Source organism: Aquarana catesbeiana, linkage group LG02 (assembly GCF_042186555.1).
Source record: "Aquarana catesbeiana isolate 2022-GZ linkage group LG02, ASM4218655v1, whole genome shotgun sequence".
NCBI lineage: Eukaryota > Metazoa > Chordata > Amphibia > Anura > Ranidae > Aquarana > Aquarana catesbeiana.
Window position 1 is genome coordinate 800,143,528 of NC_133325.1, and position 17,729 is coordinate 800,161,256.

The 17,729-nt window shown below is 45.7% G+C and overlaps 1 protein-coding gene across 1 annotated transcript in view; it reads left to right on the forward strand.

The window, feature by feature from the left end:
- The first annotated feature begins 10,771 nt into the window (after positions 1–10,771).
- Positions 10,772–17,729, forward strand: part of VTCN1 (V-set domain containing T cell activation inhibitor 1) — an 81,984-nt gene continuing 75,026 nt past the window's right edge. The window contains exon 1 of the mRNA XM_073617530.1: positions 10,772–11,173. Coding sequence (XP_073473631.1) covers positions 11,142–11,173 — 32 coding nt within the window. The 5' untranslated portion in view covers positions 10,772–11,141. The remainder of the gene's footprint in view (positions 11,174–17,729) is intronic.

The window sequence follows — 17,729 nt, forward strand, 5'->3', positions numbered from 1 at the left end:
TGATAGGCAACATGGATAGGCGGTACTGATGGGCATTGATGGGTGACACTGATGGGCATCGATGGACAGCAGTGATGGGCATTGATGGGCAGCACTGATAGGCAGAACTGATAGCCAGCACTGACTGGCATCACTAATGGGCACTGATTGGTGGCACTTATGAGCAGTGGTGGGCACTGATTGCTGGCACTGGTGGGCACTGATTGCTGGCATTGGTGGGCACTCATCGCTGGCACTGATTTGTGGCACTGGTGTCGCTATTGTAATCAGGGCACCGATGATCAGTGCCCTGATTACATGTATAGATGTCCCCCTGTGAGGAGATGCCGCCGATGGGCTCTCCTCTCCTCACACTCTGTCAGTGAGGTGAGGAGCGCCAATTACCGGCATCTCCGTGTTTACATGTGACCGGCTGTGATTGGACACAGCCGATCCCATGGTTTAAGAGCCGCGGACATGGCTCTTTACAGAGATCGGGGTCACGCAGTGAAATAGCAACGCGGCGTGGCCATGATTGCCGCGCTGCGAGCCCCCCGCGGGCACACGAGAGCGGCCGTTCTGGGACGCCGTCATATGACGGCGTCCCAGAACGAGAACCTCACCGCCCCGCGGTCATTTGACGGTGGGCGGGCGGCAACTAGTTAAAAGTTACATAAGTACAATGTGAAGAACATATCACCACAATCCACATTGCCGATAGGCCATGCTCCCTGAGGAGACAACTTGCCTCTTATGTTTCAGAGGTAAACAATCATAATCTGTTATAATTTTGTTCTATTAACCACAATCCTGATCGTTTATCTCCAAAACGAAGAACTGGAAGACAGACGGCAAAATCTAACCGCCTCAGTACGTCCTTCTATGTTATATCAACACAGCTGAACGGGACTCAGAGTACGCTCCCCACACTGAGGAATCTGCATCTCCCCCCTCAAGTAGTGGAAGATTTTCCATCCCACAAAAACGTGGAAGAACGCAGTCCAGGCCCCTCAATTCCAAAATCCCCCCCCCCCCAAAAAAAAAAAAAGGCAGGGGAAGCAAAAAAAACCAAAAAAACAAGAGATGAAAGGAGGAAGAGAGAAAAGAAGGGGAAGGGAAAGGACTCGGCACTCTCAAACCTAGCCAGCGACAGTCCGATAGTCAACACTTTAAAAAAACATAACGGTTACCTGATTTGAGTAACAGAGGAGGTGCAGCACTAGAATGATTGCTCTCGTTCTAACGATCGCGGCGATACCTCACATGTGTGATTTGAACACCGTTTACAATAGCGGGCGCGACTTACGCATGTGTCTTCTTTGGTGCGCGAGCACGCGGGGACAGGGGGAGCTTTAAAAAAAAAAAAATTCTTTTTTTAGTTTTTTTTTTTATTACTATGTTAACACTGGCCCTTTAAAAAAAATTTCTGATCACTTTTATTGCTGCCACAAAGATTGTAAACATCCCACGTGACAGTAATAGGTGGTGACAGGTACCCTTTATGGAGGGATCGGGGGGTCTAAAGGATCTCAAACCCCTCCTCTGCGCTTCAATGTCTTTAAAACTCCAATATCGCCGTTTTTTAATCCTTTGGTTTTTTTTACAAAAAACATCACTTCTGGCTTACTACATCAGAGACCCGATCAAAATCGATTCCGGTTTTATTCAGGTCTCTGGCCAGCCGGCGGATGTGCCAGCAGGTTGCTCGGGCCTCCTGGTGGGGATGGAAGACCTGGGCAGAGCGGCGGAGGGCGGCGGGAGGGGGGGTGTCCCCTCTGGCTGCTTTTGATAACGGCCGAGCGGCTAATAAGCCATATCACAAGAAAGCCGACCGTCCGTTCTAAAAAACGGGGTGATGCCTCAAGCACCAGGCATCACCCCAGTACAAGCAGTTCCTCAAAATGATGTACAGGTACGTGATTTTGTGGGAAGTTCTGTCAGAAACCATGAAATCAAACCGTACAGTTAAATCACACTTGTTTAATAATAAAAGTAAAAAGAACAAACGTAGTCAAAACATAGCCAAAGTTCAGTAACCGGAACGGATAGTCAGACAAGCCAGAAGTCAGGGATCAATGTAGTGGAACAGCAAGCAGGATCTAGAGCCAGAAGGGATGTCAGCAAAGCAAGTCTTGAACAGGATCTCAGGAGATGGTTTTTGTGATGTTGACCAAGGCGAAGGCAGAGATCACCTGGGCTGAACGGCTTAAGTAGGCAGGACTGAAGAGCAGGATAACATCAACAGCTGAGTAACTGTGGAGAGATAGGAGCTGGCAATTACCCGACAGCTGAGCGGCCAGCTCAGAGAAGGAATGGCTGAGCCCAGCCCTGACAAATGTTTAAATAAAAAAAAACATCTAAGTGCCTTATTCCTAATGGATATGCAGCTGTCACATGACCCGGCTCTCTCCCAGCCTGTCTGCAGGGAAACATAAGTAGGAGGAGCTTCCAGTCCTCTGCTGCTGGTCACATGTTCAAAAAAAAAAACGGCCTTTGGAATACAGAGTAAAAATAAATAATTAACATCAATAAACTGTTTTAAATTGTCATACAAATATATATTTGAAATCAAAATGTTATTATTTTTTGGTAATAACATGGTGTGGTCGGATTTCTGCCAGTCACTGGCTGTGTCACTCTTCTCCAGCCTGTGTCTTGGAATAAGAGGGAAGTGAAGCCTCCATTAATCTACAGGTAATAAAAAAAAGGTCTTTTTACCCCTATGAGGATGTCGTGTTTGACGAAACGCGCTGGGTCCAGCTCCTTTAAGTGTTCTGTACTTTTAAATACATTTGTTTTTGATGGTTTTTGTGCGACTGCTTGGTATGTTTTCACATATGTGCCTGAGCTGAGAGAGGCGGGCTATCCAAGAAGAAGTCCATTCCTACCAGAATTCAGGGGATTTGAGAGATCCAACTATATGAGACACCTGAGCGATTTTGCTTTCCTAGGAGATGTCTGTTATTTACCACTGTGTACACGCCCCACATGTGTGACTCTATAGTCACATGGGCTGCTCAGATGTCATAGGGAGGAAAAGCTCAGCAGAGAAACTCAGGTGATAACTGAGCATGTGCAGAACTGCCAACACTGCTCTGCAAAATCACCAACTGAATTGGGGACACGGACAGAAGGGGGAGATAGAGAGCAGCAGGATCAACCAGGTTTTTTGCAGAACACAGAAAAGGAATCTCATAGTGACTGAGTGAGTATTAGACATGTGCAATTCGTTTCGTTCCCGAATTCATTTTTTAACAAGTTTTGACAAATTCAGAAATATCAGAATTCGGAAATTCAAAAATTCGGAAATTCGAAAACCCAAAAATTCAAAAATCTGAAATAATAATTAATAATAACTTAACTATTACTAACTACTAAATTATAGGTATTGGAATTTCCTTTCAAATTTGGCTGTTATAGAACGTAACGAATACGAATTTATCTGAAGTTACAAATTATGCAAAATAGCCAATGCCATATCTAAACAAATGGAACGTAACAAATTAATAATAATAGATAACAATAATAATAATGATAAAAACGTTATATTATTATTATTTATTATTAACTTGTTCCGTTCCACTTGTTTAGATACGGCATTCGTTATTTTGCATAATTCATAACTTTGGATAAATTCGTATTCGTTACGTTCACTAACAGCCAAATTTGAAAGGAATCGAGTACTCCGTGTTTCTCTTAAATCAGGTTCCCCAGAGCATCCCTTATGTCAGAGTCCCCAGAGTTCTCCCTTACATCAGAGTCCGCAAAGTCCCCCTTTACACTTAAGGGAACTCTGCGGATTCAGATGTAAAGGGGGATTCTTGTGATTAAAGCGGGATTCCGGCCAGCTAAAAAAAAAATTTAAAGTCAGCAGCTACAAACACTGTAGCTGCTGACTTTAAATAAGTACTTACCTGTCCTGGGTGCCCGCGATGTCAGCCGCCCGAGGCTGACCCGTCCCTCGGCTCTCGGGTCCCGACACCGCCATCCTAGGTAAGGGAAACAGGCAGTGGAGCCTTGCGGCTTCACTGCCAGTTTCCTACTGCGCACGCACAAGCTGCGCGGCGATCTGTGAATGGCCCCGTGGTGTTCTGGGAACACACACAGTTCCCAGAAGACAACGGGGCCGCTCACCGAGGAGCAGCACACGCCGCGGAATAGGAAGAGGCAGATTAGGAAGACTGCCTAGCAACAAGGGTTTAGGTAAGTATAAAATTTTTTTTTTTTTCCAAATGTTTTTTTTTTAATTTTTTTAGGAATTTTGGTGGCATTTTTTTTTTACGGGTGGCCCTCCGCTTTAACTTCATATGATTAGAAATGTTATTTAATAGTAAAATATATGTATAATTTATACTATTAAAATAAATTGCTGTGTGCCGCTAAAGTGTTCGGGTTTGACTTGAAGAAAAGGTGGCAACCCTAGGCGCAACAAGGACCATAGGGTTGGGCAGGAAAGCACTAGACGGGGTCGGCAACCTTGGCCCTCCAGACATTTTGAAACTACAAGTCCCATAAAACATTGCAAGACCCTGACAATCACAGGCACGACTCCTAGAGGCAGAGGCATGATGGGATTTGTAGTTTCCAAGGTTGCCTACCCCTGCAGAATCCTGGATATCCTCCAGCCAGGAAATGAGGGCGGGGCTCTATCTGACTTGCTGCAGCTTCTAATGCACATTGCGAGAAGCTCACAGTGTGCGGTGAAATCAGAGGAAGCCGTTTCAGTCCAGGAGAGGAGCCGGTACAACTGAAGGATGGAGGTCAGATTTGGGAACATATCCTGTACTTTCCCTTCTTTATTTCCCTAGCTCTCCCCCCCCCCCCCCCCCCCCCCATATGGGACATAACGGAGAGAAAAATTCTCTGAATTATATGTAATGATTTCGATGAATCCGAGACGGATCCAATATTGTCAGAGTACACATGTTACCCTTTTCCCTGCCAGGCAGGCACTGACGGAAGCTGTCACGTTCTTCTCCAAAGCCTGAGCCGACGCCAACGTCTCCTCCAGACAAATTCACAAAACAACGTAACCCTTCAGTGCCCGGCGGGTATTATGTGACCACGATAAGTGGGCTTAGGAGTCTTTAAATCGTTTTTTTTAAAAAGAAAAAATGTGGTATTTCAGCCGGTGATCGCTGTCACATGACAATGATCAAAAGCTTGAAGTCCAGCCCCCTTTTGTACTAAGATATCCTCGCTGCCATAAATTGCTCTTCCTGTAACCCACTGTGGCTCATCACGTGATCAAATGCCTTGGCACGGTCACATGACCCCTGCTGAAGCCAGTGTGACCTCTGCTCCTCCTATTCAATACTGATCAATGCCCAGGCGATCGGTCACATGATCAGCTGCATTGGGAATCGGGAGGAGCGTTTTCTCCAGCCAGGGTAGAATTATTGGGGCTGCTGCTAATGTTGATGTGACCAAAAGAAAAGAGACGACGTGGAAGGGTTCAATTATTTGATGAGTGGTGCCCTTTAAAGGTTTAAAGGGTAACTCCATTTTAATTGAATAATAAGCTGTTTAAAAAGGAGAAGCCAAGCAAGTTATTAAATGCAGCCAAAAATTCTTTCCGTGCAACAGCAAAACAGACAAAACCTTGGATACAATCTGGGCCAATATACACGATCACTGGATTTATTGGTGTTGGCCTCCTGACACCTTGTGGCGAATTGCTGGAACTACAGGAAGATGAATATTACCTAAATGTTAAAGCGGAGTTCCACCCAATTTTGAGAGGTGGTCTTAAACGAAAGACCACCTCTCCACCCCTCGTTTTTGGATATTTCATTTTTTTTTTCTTACTTTCTCTTGTACCTTTTTTGGAAATACCAAGAGTACTTCCGATCCAGCCAGGGCGCAGCCGAGGACGTCACATCCTCTTCTGCGGCGAGCCCCCCATTGTCTTCTGGGACATGTGTGTGTCCCAGAAGACAAGCTGGCCATTCACAAAGCATCGCGCTACTTGCGCATGCGCAGTCGGAAACCGGGAGTGAAGCCGCAAAGTTCCACTGCCGGTTTCCCTTAGTTGGAATGGCAGAGCCTGCACCCGATCCGATGGATGGATGGACAGATTGGCCTGGGGGGGCCGACATCGCGGGCTCCCTAGACAGGTGAGTGTCCTTATTAAAAGTCAGCAGCTACAGTGTTTGCAGCTGCTGACTTAAAAATTTTTTTTTCGGCTGGAACACCGCTTTAACAGCAGAAGACAGCCAAACCTTCATTAAAAAAATTATAAACGATAAATGGGGACATTTGCCAGTGGTTTGTGTCTCTGCCCCTCCCACAATGGTGACAATTACTTACAGTGGTTTGTGTCTCTGCCCCTCCCACAAAGGGGAGATTTCCTGCAGTAGTTTGTGTCTCTGCCCCTCCCACAATGGGGAGATTTCCTGCAGTAGTTTGTGTCTCTGCCCCTCCCACAATGATAAGATTTCCCTTAGTAGTTTGTGTCTCTGCCCCTCCCACAATGATAAGATTTCCCTTAGTAGGTTGTGTCTCTGCCCCTCCCACAATGGGGAGATTTCCCTGCAGTAGTTTGTAACTCTGCCCCTCCCACAATGGTGAGACTTCCTGTAGTAGTTTGTGTCTCTACCCCTCCCACAATGGGGAGATTTCCTGCAGTAGTTTGTATCTCTGCCCCTCCCTCAATGGTGAGACTTCCTGCAGTAGTTTGCGTCTCTGCCCCTCCCACAATGGAGAGATTTCCTGCAGTAGTTTGTGTCTCTGCCCCTCCCACAATGGTGAGATTTCCCCCAGTAGTTTGTGTCTCTGCCCCTCCCACAATGGTGAGATTTCCCCCAGTAGTTTGTGTCTCTGCCCCTCCCACAATGGTGAGATTTCCCCCAGTAGTTTGTGTCTCTGCCCCTCCCACAAAGATGAGATTTCCCCCAGTAGTGTGTGTCTCTGCTCCTCCCACAAATATGAGATTTCCCCCAGTAGTTTGTGTCTCTGCCCCTCCTACAATGGTGAGACTTCCTGCAGTAGTTTGTGTCTCTGCCCCTCCCACAATGGGGGGATTTTCCTGCAATAGCTTGTTTCTCTGCCCCTCACACAAAATTAAATTTCCCTTCAGTAGTTTGTGTCTCTGCCCCTCCCACAATGATACGATTTCCCCCAATAGTTTGTGTCTCTGCCCCTCCCACAATGGGGGATTTCCTGTAGTAGTTTGTGTCTCTGCCCCTCCCACAATGGTGAGGTTTCCCTGCAGTAGTTTGTGTCTCTGCCCCTCCGACAATGGGGGGATTTTCCTGCAATAGCTTGTTTCTCTGCCCCTCACACAAAATGAAATTTCCCTGCAGTAGTTTGTGTCTCTTCCCCACCCACAAAATGACATTTCCCTGCACTAAATTGTGTCTCTGCCCCTCCCACAATGATGAGATTTCCCTGCAGTAGTTTATGTCTCTGCCCCTCCCACAATGGGTTATTCCTGCAGTAGTTTGTGTCTCTGCCCCTCCCACAATGGGGGATTTCCTGCAGTAGTTTGTGTCTCTGCCCCTCCCACAATGGGGGATTTCCTGCAGCAATTTGTGTCTCTGCCCCTCCCACAATGGTGAGATTTCCCTGCAGTAGTTTGTGTCTCCGCCCCTCCCTCAATGGTGAGATTTCTCTGCAGTAGTTTGTGTCTCTGCCCCTCCCACAATGGGGAGATTTCCCTGCAGTAGTTTGTGTCTCTGCCCCTCCCACAATGGTGAGATTTCTCTGCAGTAGTTTGTGTCTCTGCCCCTGCCACAATGGTGAGGTTTCCTGCAGTAGTTTGTGTCTCTGCCCCTCCCACAATGGTGAGATTTCCTGCAGTAGTTTGTGTCTCTACCCCTCCCACAATGGGGAGATTTCCTGCAGTAGTTTGAGTCTCGGCCCCTCCCACAATGTGGAGATTTCTTTCAGTAGTCTGTGTCTCTGCCCCTCCCACAATGGTGAGGTTTCCTGCAGTAGTTTGTGTCTCTGCCCCTCCCACAATGGTGAGATTTCCTGCAGTAGTTTGTGTCTCTACCCCTCCCACAATGGGGAGATTTCCTGCAGTAGTTTGAGTCTCGGCCCCTCCCACAATGTGGAGATTTCTTTCAGTAGTCTGTGTCTCTGCCCCTCCCACAATGGGGAGATTTCCTGCAGTAGTTTGTGTCTCTGCCCCTCCCACAATGGGGAGATTTTCTGCAGTAGTTTGTGTCTCTACCCCTCCCACAATGGGGAGATTTCCTGCAGTAGTCTGTGTCTCTGCCCCTCCCACAATGGTGAGATTTCTTGCAGTAGTTTGTGTCTCTACCCCTCCTACAATGGGGAGATTTCCCTGCAGTAGTTTGTGTCTCTGCCCCTCCCACAATGGGGAGATTTCCCTGCAGTAGTTTGTGTCTCTGCCCCTCCCGCAATGAGGAGATTTCCTGCAGTAGTTTGTGTCTCTGCCCCTCCCACAATGGGGATATTTCCTGCAGTAGTCTGTGTCTCTGCCCCTCCCACAATGGGGAGATTTCCTGCAGTAGTTTGTGTCTCTGCCCCTCCCACAATGGGGAGATTTCTTGCAGTAGTTTGTGTCTCTGCCCCTCCCACAATGGTGAGATTTCTCTGCAGTAGTTTGTGTCTCTGCCCTCCCACAATGGGGAGATTTCCCTGCAGTAGTCTGTGTCTCTGCCCCTCCCACAATGGTGAGATTTCCCTGCAGTAGTTTGTGTCTCTGTCCCTCCCACAATGGTGAGATTTCTCTGCAGTAGTTTGTGTCTCTGCCCCTCCCACAATGGGGAGATTTCCCTGCAGTAGTTTGTGTCTCTGCCCCTCCCACAATGGGGAGATTTCCCTGCAGTAGTCTGTGTCTCTGCCTCTCCCACAATAGGGAGATTTCCCTGCAGTAGTTTGTGTCCCTGCCCCTCCCACAATGGGGAGATTTCTCTGCAGTAGTTTGTGTCTCTGCCCCTCCCACAATGGGGAGATTTCCTGCAGTAGTCTGTGTCTCTGCCCCTCCCACAATGGGGAGATTTCCCTGCAGTAGTTTGTGTCTCTGCCCCTCCCACAATGGGGAGATTTCTCTGCAGTAGTTTGTGTCTCTGCCCCTCCCACAATGATGTGATTTTCTGCATCTGGATCATTATCTCCAATGAACTAAAACCAGTGGATTATTCTGACAGCCAGGCAACTAGCATTTTAATAAGAATATTTCAGCAATGGTAGCCTCAGGTTAAAAAAAAAATATTTTTCAAGTGGTTTCAAAAGATTGAGTTTTTTAACCACTTCCTGTAATAGGACACACCTGAACGCCCTCGGGTTTCAGTGGTTATGGTCAGGATAATGTCTGCAGCTGCAGCCATGCTCTATAATGCCAAAACCATCTCTATGGCTTGAGAAAGGAGCTTGGACACTTTAAAACGCGTAGCCACTCCCCTTGGCTGCTGGTCCCCTCAGACGACTCGTCACTTTCGGGTTTGTGTGCTCTCCAGGGTGGTTTTGTTACATCTGGGTCTGGCTTCCTGGCTCTCCGGTGTTCTGTGACTGCACCAGTGTTCTGTCCTGCAAGTCTCCATCACGAGGCCGGTCAGCATCACAGGCATCGTTTATGAGATGAGCGATGCTTCATGTTATATAAATGAGTTGCCATTTGTCTTTTTTTTAAACAAAATCACTGATCTGCTACACTTAGTTGGCGCCCCCTGCTGTCCTTTCCATAATGTAAAAGTGATCCGATCGGCTATACAGCCACCCGATCATTTTTAGAGGAGGAAGAAGAGGTCCTCTTCCCAGGCTCTCCTGTTCCACTGGGGATGGTTGGTCAGGTCGGCACCCCAGAGAGATGAAGGAGGAACTTCCGTTTCCTGAGCACCCCTGTGGTGTATGAAACTGGAAGCAACGAGGATTTAGTCACTTACGGTTTTGGTTTATTTGTTTTTACGCTGTTACCGGTTTGTACAACATCTGATCAAACTGATCTCTGTTTGAGCAGATGCTATGAGGGCAGAGGAGAAAGAAAAGATCTCCCAATAAAGAGGACCTGTCACTGGACGTGATTACAAGGGATGTTATTCTTCCCTTGTGATAGCAATTAAGTTGATCAAAATTTGTTTAAAAATAAAATATTAAAATAAAATAAAAAATGTAAAGCTCCCCCTGTCCCTCTGTCTTCCACTGCACTGGTGGAGGTCTCTTTCTGCTCTGGTGGAGGTCTCCTTCTGCTCCAGGGGAGGTCTCCTCCTCTTTTGGTGGTTCCTTTCTGCTCTGGTGGAGATGTCTTTCTGCTCTGGTGGAGGTCTCTTTCTGTTCTGGTGGAGCTCTTCTTCTGCTCTGACGGAGGTCTCCTCTTCTTCTGGTGGAGGTCTCCTTCTGCTCTAGTGGAGATCTCTGTCTACTCTGGTGAAGATCTCCTTCTACTCTGGTGGAGGTCTCCTCTGCTGTTGGTGGAGGTCTCCTTCTACTCTGGTGGAGGTCGCCTGCTCTAGTGGAGGTCTTCTGCTCTGGGGGAGGTGTCCTGCTCTGGGGGAGGAAGTCTCCTTCTGCTCTGGGGGAGGAGGTCTCCTTCTGCTCTGGGGGAGGAGGTCTCCTTCTGCTCTGGGGATGGTCTCCTCCTGCTCTGGTGGGGGTCTCCTTCTGTTCTGGCGGAGGTCTCCTTTAGATCTTCTCTTGAGTTGGTGGAGGTCTTCCCCTTCCCTAATGCCCTAGCAGTGGTCTCTTCTTGCTGTGGTAGAGGTTTTCTCCTGCTTTGGTGAAGCTTTCTGGTTGCTCCTGGTGAATTGTCAGTTTCTATGTGAGAGCAGATCGCAGTCCCTCCCAGCACAAGGACTGGTCTGGGTTTGGCTTCTTCTCACTCTAACATAGCTTTCCTTCAGGTGTGCAGACACTCCTTGTGACACATTACTGTGCAATTCTGGAGATAGAGGGACTGAGTACTGCTGGAGGAATGAGTACTGAGCAGTATCTCTATCCAGATAATCCCTGAAGGAAGAAGTACTGAGTATTTTTTTTCATCCTGACAGTCTCTGGAAGGTATACTGATTATTGTCTACATCCTGAGAGCCCCAAAGGAAGGAGTACTGAAGCATTATCTCTAACCTAACAGTCCCTGGAGGAAGGAGCTCTGAGCATTATATACATCCTAACAGTCCCTGGAGGAAGAAGTACTGAGCACACAACTGTAGTCTAATCCTTCTTTTTGGATATACAGGGAAGAGGAATCATCCAGCATGGCCGGTATTGGGAAAATTATCTTCAGGATGTGAGTTCACCTCAGTCTGTGTATTATATTGTGTTTATATTCTGTGCATTGTATTGTGTGTGTGTCTATTGTATGTATTATACGTGTATGTATTGTGTATACTGTGCATATCATTTTGTCTGGATAATCGCCCTGCACCCTCTGCTTACATTTACTGATTTCATACACAGGGTTCCTACACAATCTGACAGTAAGATGTAACTGATGTTAATAGTTCACTATCTGGTCCAGGGACAGTTTCCAGGGTTCTCTCTCCCTGGGCTCGGAGTCTAGGACTGTAACCTCCATTGCTTTAAGACTCTTAAAAGACTTCATGCCGAACCTCCTATAATCACCGTCATGGGGAATGTAGACAATGCAGCAAGGGCAGTTCAACCAGAAACGTCCAATTCCAAACCAAGAACTGACATTTACGTGTGTATTCATTATTGTTGAGTTAAACCTCCAGACAATCTCTTCTGTCTCTAATGGTGAGATAACTGTGCTGAGGTCCAAGGTCTGTACACTTGCTGTGCCCCTTACAAGGGATTCCCACCATCCCTGTGCTGAGGTCCAAGGTCTGTACACCTGCTGTGCCCCTTACAAGGGATTCCCACCATCCCTGTGCTGAGTTCCCAGGTCTGTACACCTGCTGTGCCCATTATGAGGGGTTCCCACCATCCCTGTGCTGAGTTCCCTGGTCTGTACACCTGCTGTGCCCATTATGAGGGGTTCCCACCATCCCTGTGCTGAGTTCCCTGGTCTGTACACCTGCTGTGCCCATTATGAGGGGTTCTCACCATCCCTGTGCTGAGTTCCCGGGTCTGTACACCTGCTGTGCCCATTATGAGGGGTTCCCACCATCCCTGTGCTGAGTTCCCTGGTCTGTACACCTGCTGTGCCCATTATGAGGGGTTCCCACCATCCCTGTGCTGAGTTCCCAGGTCTGTACACCTGCTGTGCCCATTATGAGGGGTTCCCACCATCCCTGTGCTGAGGGCTCTATAACTGATTGGCCCTTCTGATGGCAGCAGGTTGAATTAACACAGCGAGGAAGGGGCCAGATGTCATTATACTGTGACATACAATAATCCACATTCTATCAATCCATACACAGAGTGATAGTTATAAACACTATTACTCCTCTATTATACAATCAATAAGAATTATTAGTGTATAGTACATAGCCCTTCCATCATAAGGGGTTCCCACTATCCCTGGGTTCCTGGGTCTGTACACCAAATATGTTCATCATAAGGGGGCTCAATAGCAATTTTCATTCTATCCAAAACTATGTAGAGATTTCATCGTCTCAGTTCATTTACTTAAAGAAACCCTGTCACTTTGCTAATTCAGTTCATGGTGACTACAATGTCTGCAGAGAGCCCACCCCCCTGGTCAGTAGTAGTCACCGAGCTGAGGCCCCTCTCTCTGGAGTCCTCACTAATTAAATGAGGCTTCCTGGTATATGGAAGCCCATGGCTTTCCCCATGTGACAATGTCGGGTCTGAACAGCCAATGGCCAGGTTGGGAGTGCTGAGGGGGCGTGCCTGGGTGAGTATACATGCCTGGAGGTGGGGTATCTGCAGACAATATCACTTTGCCCATAATAGGGTAAGGAAACAACATAACTGTAACAACTGTATAAGATATCAGCCACACAGGGAGAGCATAGTTTTCAGAGCTGATTTAGCTGACGCGTTTCACGCCCACATCTAAACACATTAAAAAACGCTGTATCTTAAAATTCATCTAGGGTAGGACTAGACCGCGGCTCAATAGATTCCTTTTGTATACATCTAAAGTCAGGGGAGGGTTGGGAGTTCCTAATATTGCCCACTTTTACAAGGCAGCCCAGATCGCTCCCTTTGTCCAACTACACGCGGGCAATTCGGCTCCCCTATGGACCCCTATAGACGTCTTGGGTGTCGACCCAATTCCTCTCTCTTCGAAATCCATTGATTCCTCCTGTGTAACTGTCCTAAGTCTCTAAACCCTATTCTGGCACACACCCTCTCAGTCTGGGATTCCATTAAATACTCTGATATCCCCCCACCTCCCCCTTTTGCCACTGCTGAACTGTCCTTTGTTTCCACCTGGGTTGGAGAACCCCCCAAGTTTTCAATGGTGGAAGCACAAGGGTCTCACTACAGTTCGCTCTTTGCTCACGGACAGAGGAGTCTGCTTGTTGCAATACTTACGGGACTCCTATGAGATTATCAAATGGGAAAGTTTTCAATATATACAAATTCGCCACTTTATGGAGTGTCTTATGAAACATCATGAACACCCCTTATTGTCCACTGCCTTTGAGACCAGATGTCAAACCAATTCTACTAAGCAGGGTCTGATCTCCTTGTTATATTCCTCCAATATCGAACAATACGGGGCCGCAAACCCCTATGTATTGCGACGAAAGGACAAAAGACTTTAGTTCTGCTCCACAACTAGGCGACTAGAAAAAAAGACGTGGGAGGCCTTGTTTACATCTTCTCGTAATGTTCTGGCTCTTGAAATATTCTTTCAAAGTTATGTCTCCTTGGTACCTTACCCCAGCTAGGATCGCGAAAAGGTGTACCATCATACCCGTCCAACTGCTTTCGAGGCTGCCCTGATTTGGGCGATATGAAACATATAAGGTGGACCCTTGCCAAGGTCCAGAGGTTGTGGATTAGGATATACAAATTGGTTCGATACGGTCCTCCATGTGAATTTACGGAGAGAGACCCATGGGAGACGCTCTTACATAAACCTATCGCAGACGACACCCGTCGGGAGCGCACTCTAATTACTCACATTCTTATGGCAACGAAGCAAACTTTAGCGCATTCTTGGAAAGCACCGGTTCTTAGCTTTGAAGAGCTTTTGAAGAGTTCAAAAACCGGGTTCACGGTACGCTTATCAATGAAAGAATGACGGCGATTCTGGAGGACAAGCATGACAAATTTCAACAGATTTGGCAGCCCTGGATAGACCACTTTCCGCCTTCTCAAAGGACCTCTCGATTCTTAGAACTGTAAAGGTTCCATGTGGTACAGCCTAAAAACCCCTGGGGTGCCCATTTCCCCCCACTATTTCTTTCTCTTTTTTTCTCCCTGCTTCCTGCTTTTATGTGCTTCCTCCCCAATTTGTGGAGCTCCTGTAAGCCCAAGATGAATGTAGTACAGGCCGTGGCCGTCTTATATTTAAAAAAATAAAAAAAAAATTGAGTGTGCCTTTCCTTTTATATCCTTCACTCATGTCACAAAAACACTAGGACATTTATGGTCCGACGCATGATATTGATTCGATTGCCTGGATGTTGCCTTTTTCTGTTGGTAATTCTCGCAAAACAAACATTCTTTATGTCTTTAGATGTTCTACTTACTCTCATAAATTGATGTTCCACAACCCGTTCCTACCCAGTGGCAGCCGGTAGTAATTTTCCTTGGGGGGGGGGGGGGCGGCTAACAGTGACAGCCCCGGTTGGGTCTGGAGCACTTACCCCACCTATGGTGGGCATCGCTTCTCCTGGGTTTCACCGGCGGCTTCCCTTTCTCAGCTGTGGTGTGCAACGGCTTTCCCTTCCCCTGCTCTCCACGGGCATCACGGCGGCTTCCATTTCCTCCCTCCTCCTTGGCGGCCAGTTTGGACTCTTCTCTTTGTGGCCAATCGGAAAAAGGGTCTCAGACCTGCTTCTGATTGGCCGGGTTGAGGATCAGTGTTTCAATAGCGAATATTCATTCACTGTTGTAACACCTGGGTGGGCTCATGCCGCAATGCTCTGCGTCACAAGTCCACCCTATTTTGAAGCCTATTAGAGCCTATGGCTCTAATCGGGTGCTTAAAAAAACACCCCCCCGCCGCTGTAATTCACACGCTCCGCGTCCTGAAAGGGGCCGGACACATGAATAAAGGGTGGCCGCGGCAGCCGTGGATAGATTCATTCATAGCATGAGCTCTATCTATTCATTAGACATGTGCAATTTGTTTCGTCCCGCATTCGTTTTTTAACAAATTTCGACAAATTCGTAAAGTTGGAAATATCCAAATTCATGAAAACCCATTTAACAAATTTTTCCGAATATTCTAATATTCCGAATTTACGAATTTGCTAATTTCGTATTTAAGAATTTTCGAATTTTCAAATTTCCAGATTTTTAATTTTCGAAAATTCAAAAATCCGAAAATTCGGATATTTGGAAATTCAAACATTCAAAAATTCAACAATCCGGAAATCCAAAAAATTATAAATTTGAAAATCCGGAAATTCATAAATTCGAAATTCGTAAATTCAAAATTCAAAGTTTGAAAATTTGAAAATCCTAATATAAACGAAAATTGAAAAAAAGGTCTGAAAATTCGAAAATCTGAAATAACTAACTAATAATAACTTTTACTAATTATTAAATTTTAGGTATTTGAGTTTCCTTTCAAATTTGGCTGTTAGTGAACATAATGAATACGAATTTATCCGAAGTTATGAATTTTCCAAAATAAAGAATAATGTATCTAAATTAATAGAACGTAATAATGAATATATAATAATAAATAACAATAATAATAAAAACTTTTTATTATTATTATTATTACTAATTTGTTCCGTTCCATGTGTTTAGATGCGACATTCGTTATTTTTTTATTTTGGATAATTCATAACTTCGGATAAATTTGTATTTGTTACGCTCAATAACAGCCAAATTTGAAAGGAAATTCCAATACCTATAATTTAATAGTTAATTATTGTTAGTTAGTAATTATTTAGAATTTCTGGATTTCAGATTTTGGAATTTTCGAATTCCCAAAATTTCGAATTTCCGGATTTCGGATTTTTGAATTTCGAATTCACGAATTTTTGAATTTCCAGATTTTGAATTTACGAATTTTGAACATAACAAATGACCCGAAAAATTGAAAAAAAAAAACCGCACAAATGAAATGAAAACGAACACAATTTTCGGCAGTGCGCATGTCTACATTCATATAGGGGGTGGTGTGGATAGAGGAGGCGGAGATTCTAAAGGACGGACCACCACTGTTCCTACCTCTCTTGTTCTACCGGAAAATTTCAATAAAATTTCAGTAAAAAAAAAATATTTTTTGCGAATCGGCACTGTGTCGCTTTAACTGACAATTGCGCGGTCGTGCAACGCTGTACACACAAACAAAATTGATGTCCTTTTTTTCCCCCACAAATAGAGCTTTCTTTTGGTGGTATTTGATCACCTCTGCGGTTTTTATTTTTTGGCGCTTTAAACAAAAAAAGCGCAACAATTTTGAAGAAAAAAAAAACCAATATTTTTAACTTTTTGCTATAATAAATATCCAAAAAAACCCCCAAAAACAAATTTCTTCATCAGTTTTGGCTGATATGTAAATATTTTTGGTTAAAAAAATCGCAATAAATGTATAATGAGTGGTTTGCGCAAAAGTTATCGCGTCTACAAAAGAAGAAAGTTATCGCGTCTACTTTTTTAGTAGTAATGGTGGTGATCAGTGATTTTTAGTGGGACTGCGACATTTCGGCGGACAGATCGGACACTTTTGACACATTTTTGGGACCAGTGATATTTATACAGCGATCAGTGCTATAAAAATGCAGCGATTACTGTATAAATGTCACTGCCGGGGGAAAGGGTTAACACTAGGGGGCGATCAAGGGGTTAAGTGTGTTCCCTGGGAGGTGATTCTAACTGTGGGGGGGGGACTGACTGGAGGAGGAGACAGATCGCTGTTCCTGATCACTAGGCTCTCTCTCTACTCCCCTGACAGAACAGGGATTTGGCAACGCTGTACCCAAACAACATTCATATAATTTTTTCCCCACAAATAGAGCTTTCTTTTGGTGGCATTTGATCACCTCTGAGGTTTTTATTTTTTTGCAATATAAATTAAAAAAAAATACAGAAAAAAAACAAAAAACAAATAAACAACTCTTTTTTTACTCTGCTATAAAACATATCCATTAAAAAAATGTAAAGTATCATTTTATTTATACATTTAGGCTACAATGTATTCTGTTACTTTTCTTTGATAAAAAAAAATCCCAATAAGCGTATGTGTAAGACTGAGCGCAGGTCAGCCTGTATTTGTAGGAGGAGTCAGGCTGCATAAAGCCTGCCCTCCTTTGCCTCCTTTTCCTTGTGGTCGTTGGCTCTCACGTGACGTCATTTCCGTCGCGTCTCTTCGGTCACTTCCGGGTTGCGGGTGCTGTGAGGAAGATGAACGGACGCTTGTTCCCCCTGCCTCGTTTCTGGCCCGGCTTACCCGCTTACCGTGGGGCTACGGAGGTCTTCTCGTAATCCTGTGACCACGTCCTGTCGTGACGAAACGACGTAGGGAGGAGGAGCCATGTCCTGACGTCACCGCTACACGTCTAGTCCCGGAAGACACGGGCTGTTTTTGGAGCCGGCCGGCTTGTTCTTTTACGCTGACATTTATCTACTTACCTATCGGTGAAGGGGACTCTGTGACGTGATGGTATCTAGTGCCTGCCTGTGAGATCCCGGGCTGGGGTTACAGCCGTCTGCTTAGTGTGGTCCCCTGTAATAAGGGACCAACTACATCTGGTAAGCGGCAGCATTTATTTTCTCTGAAG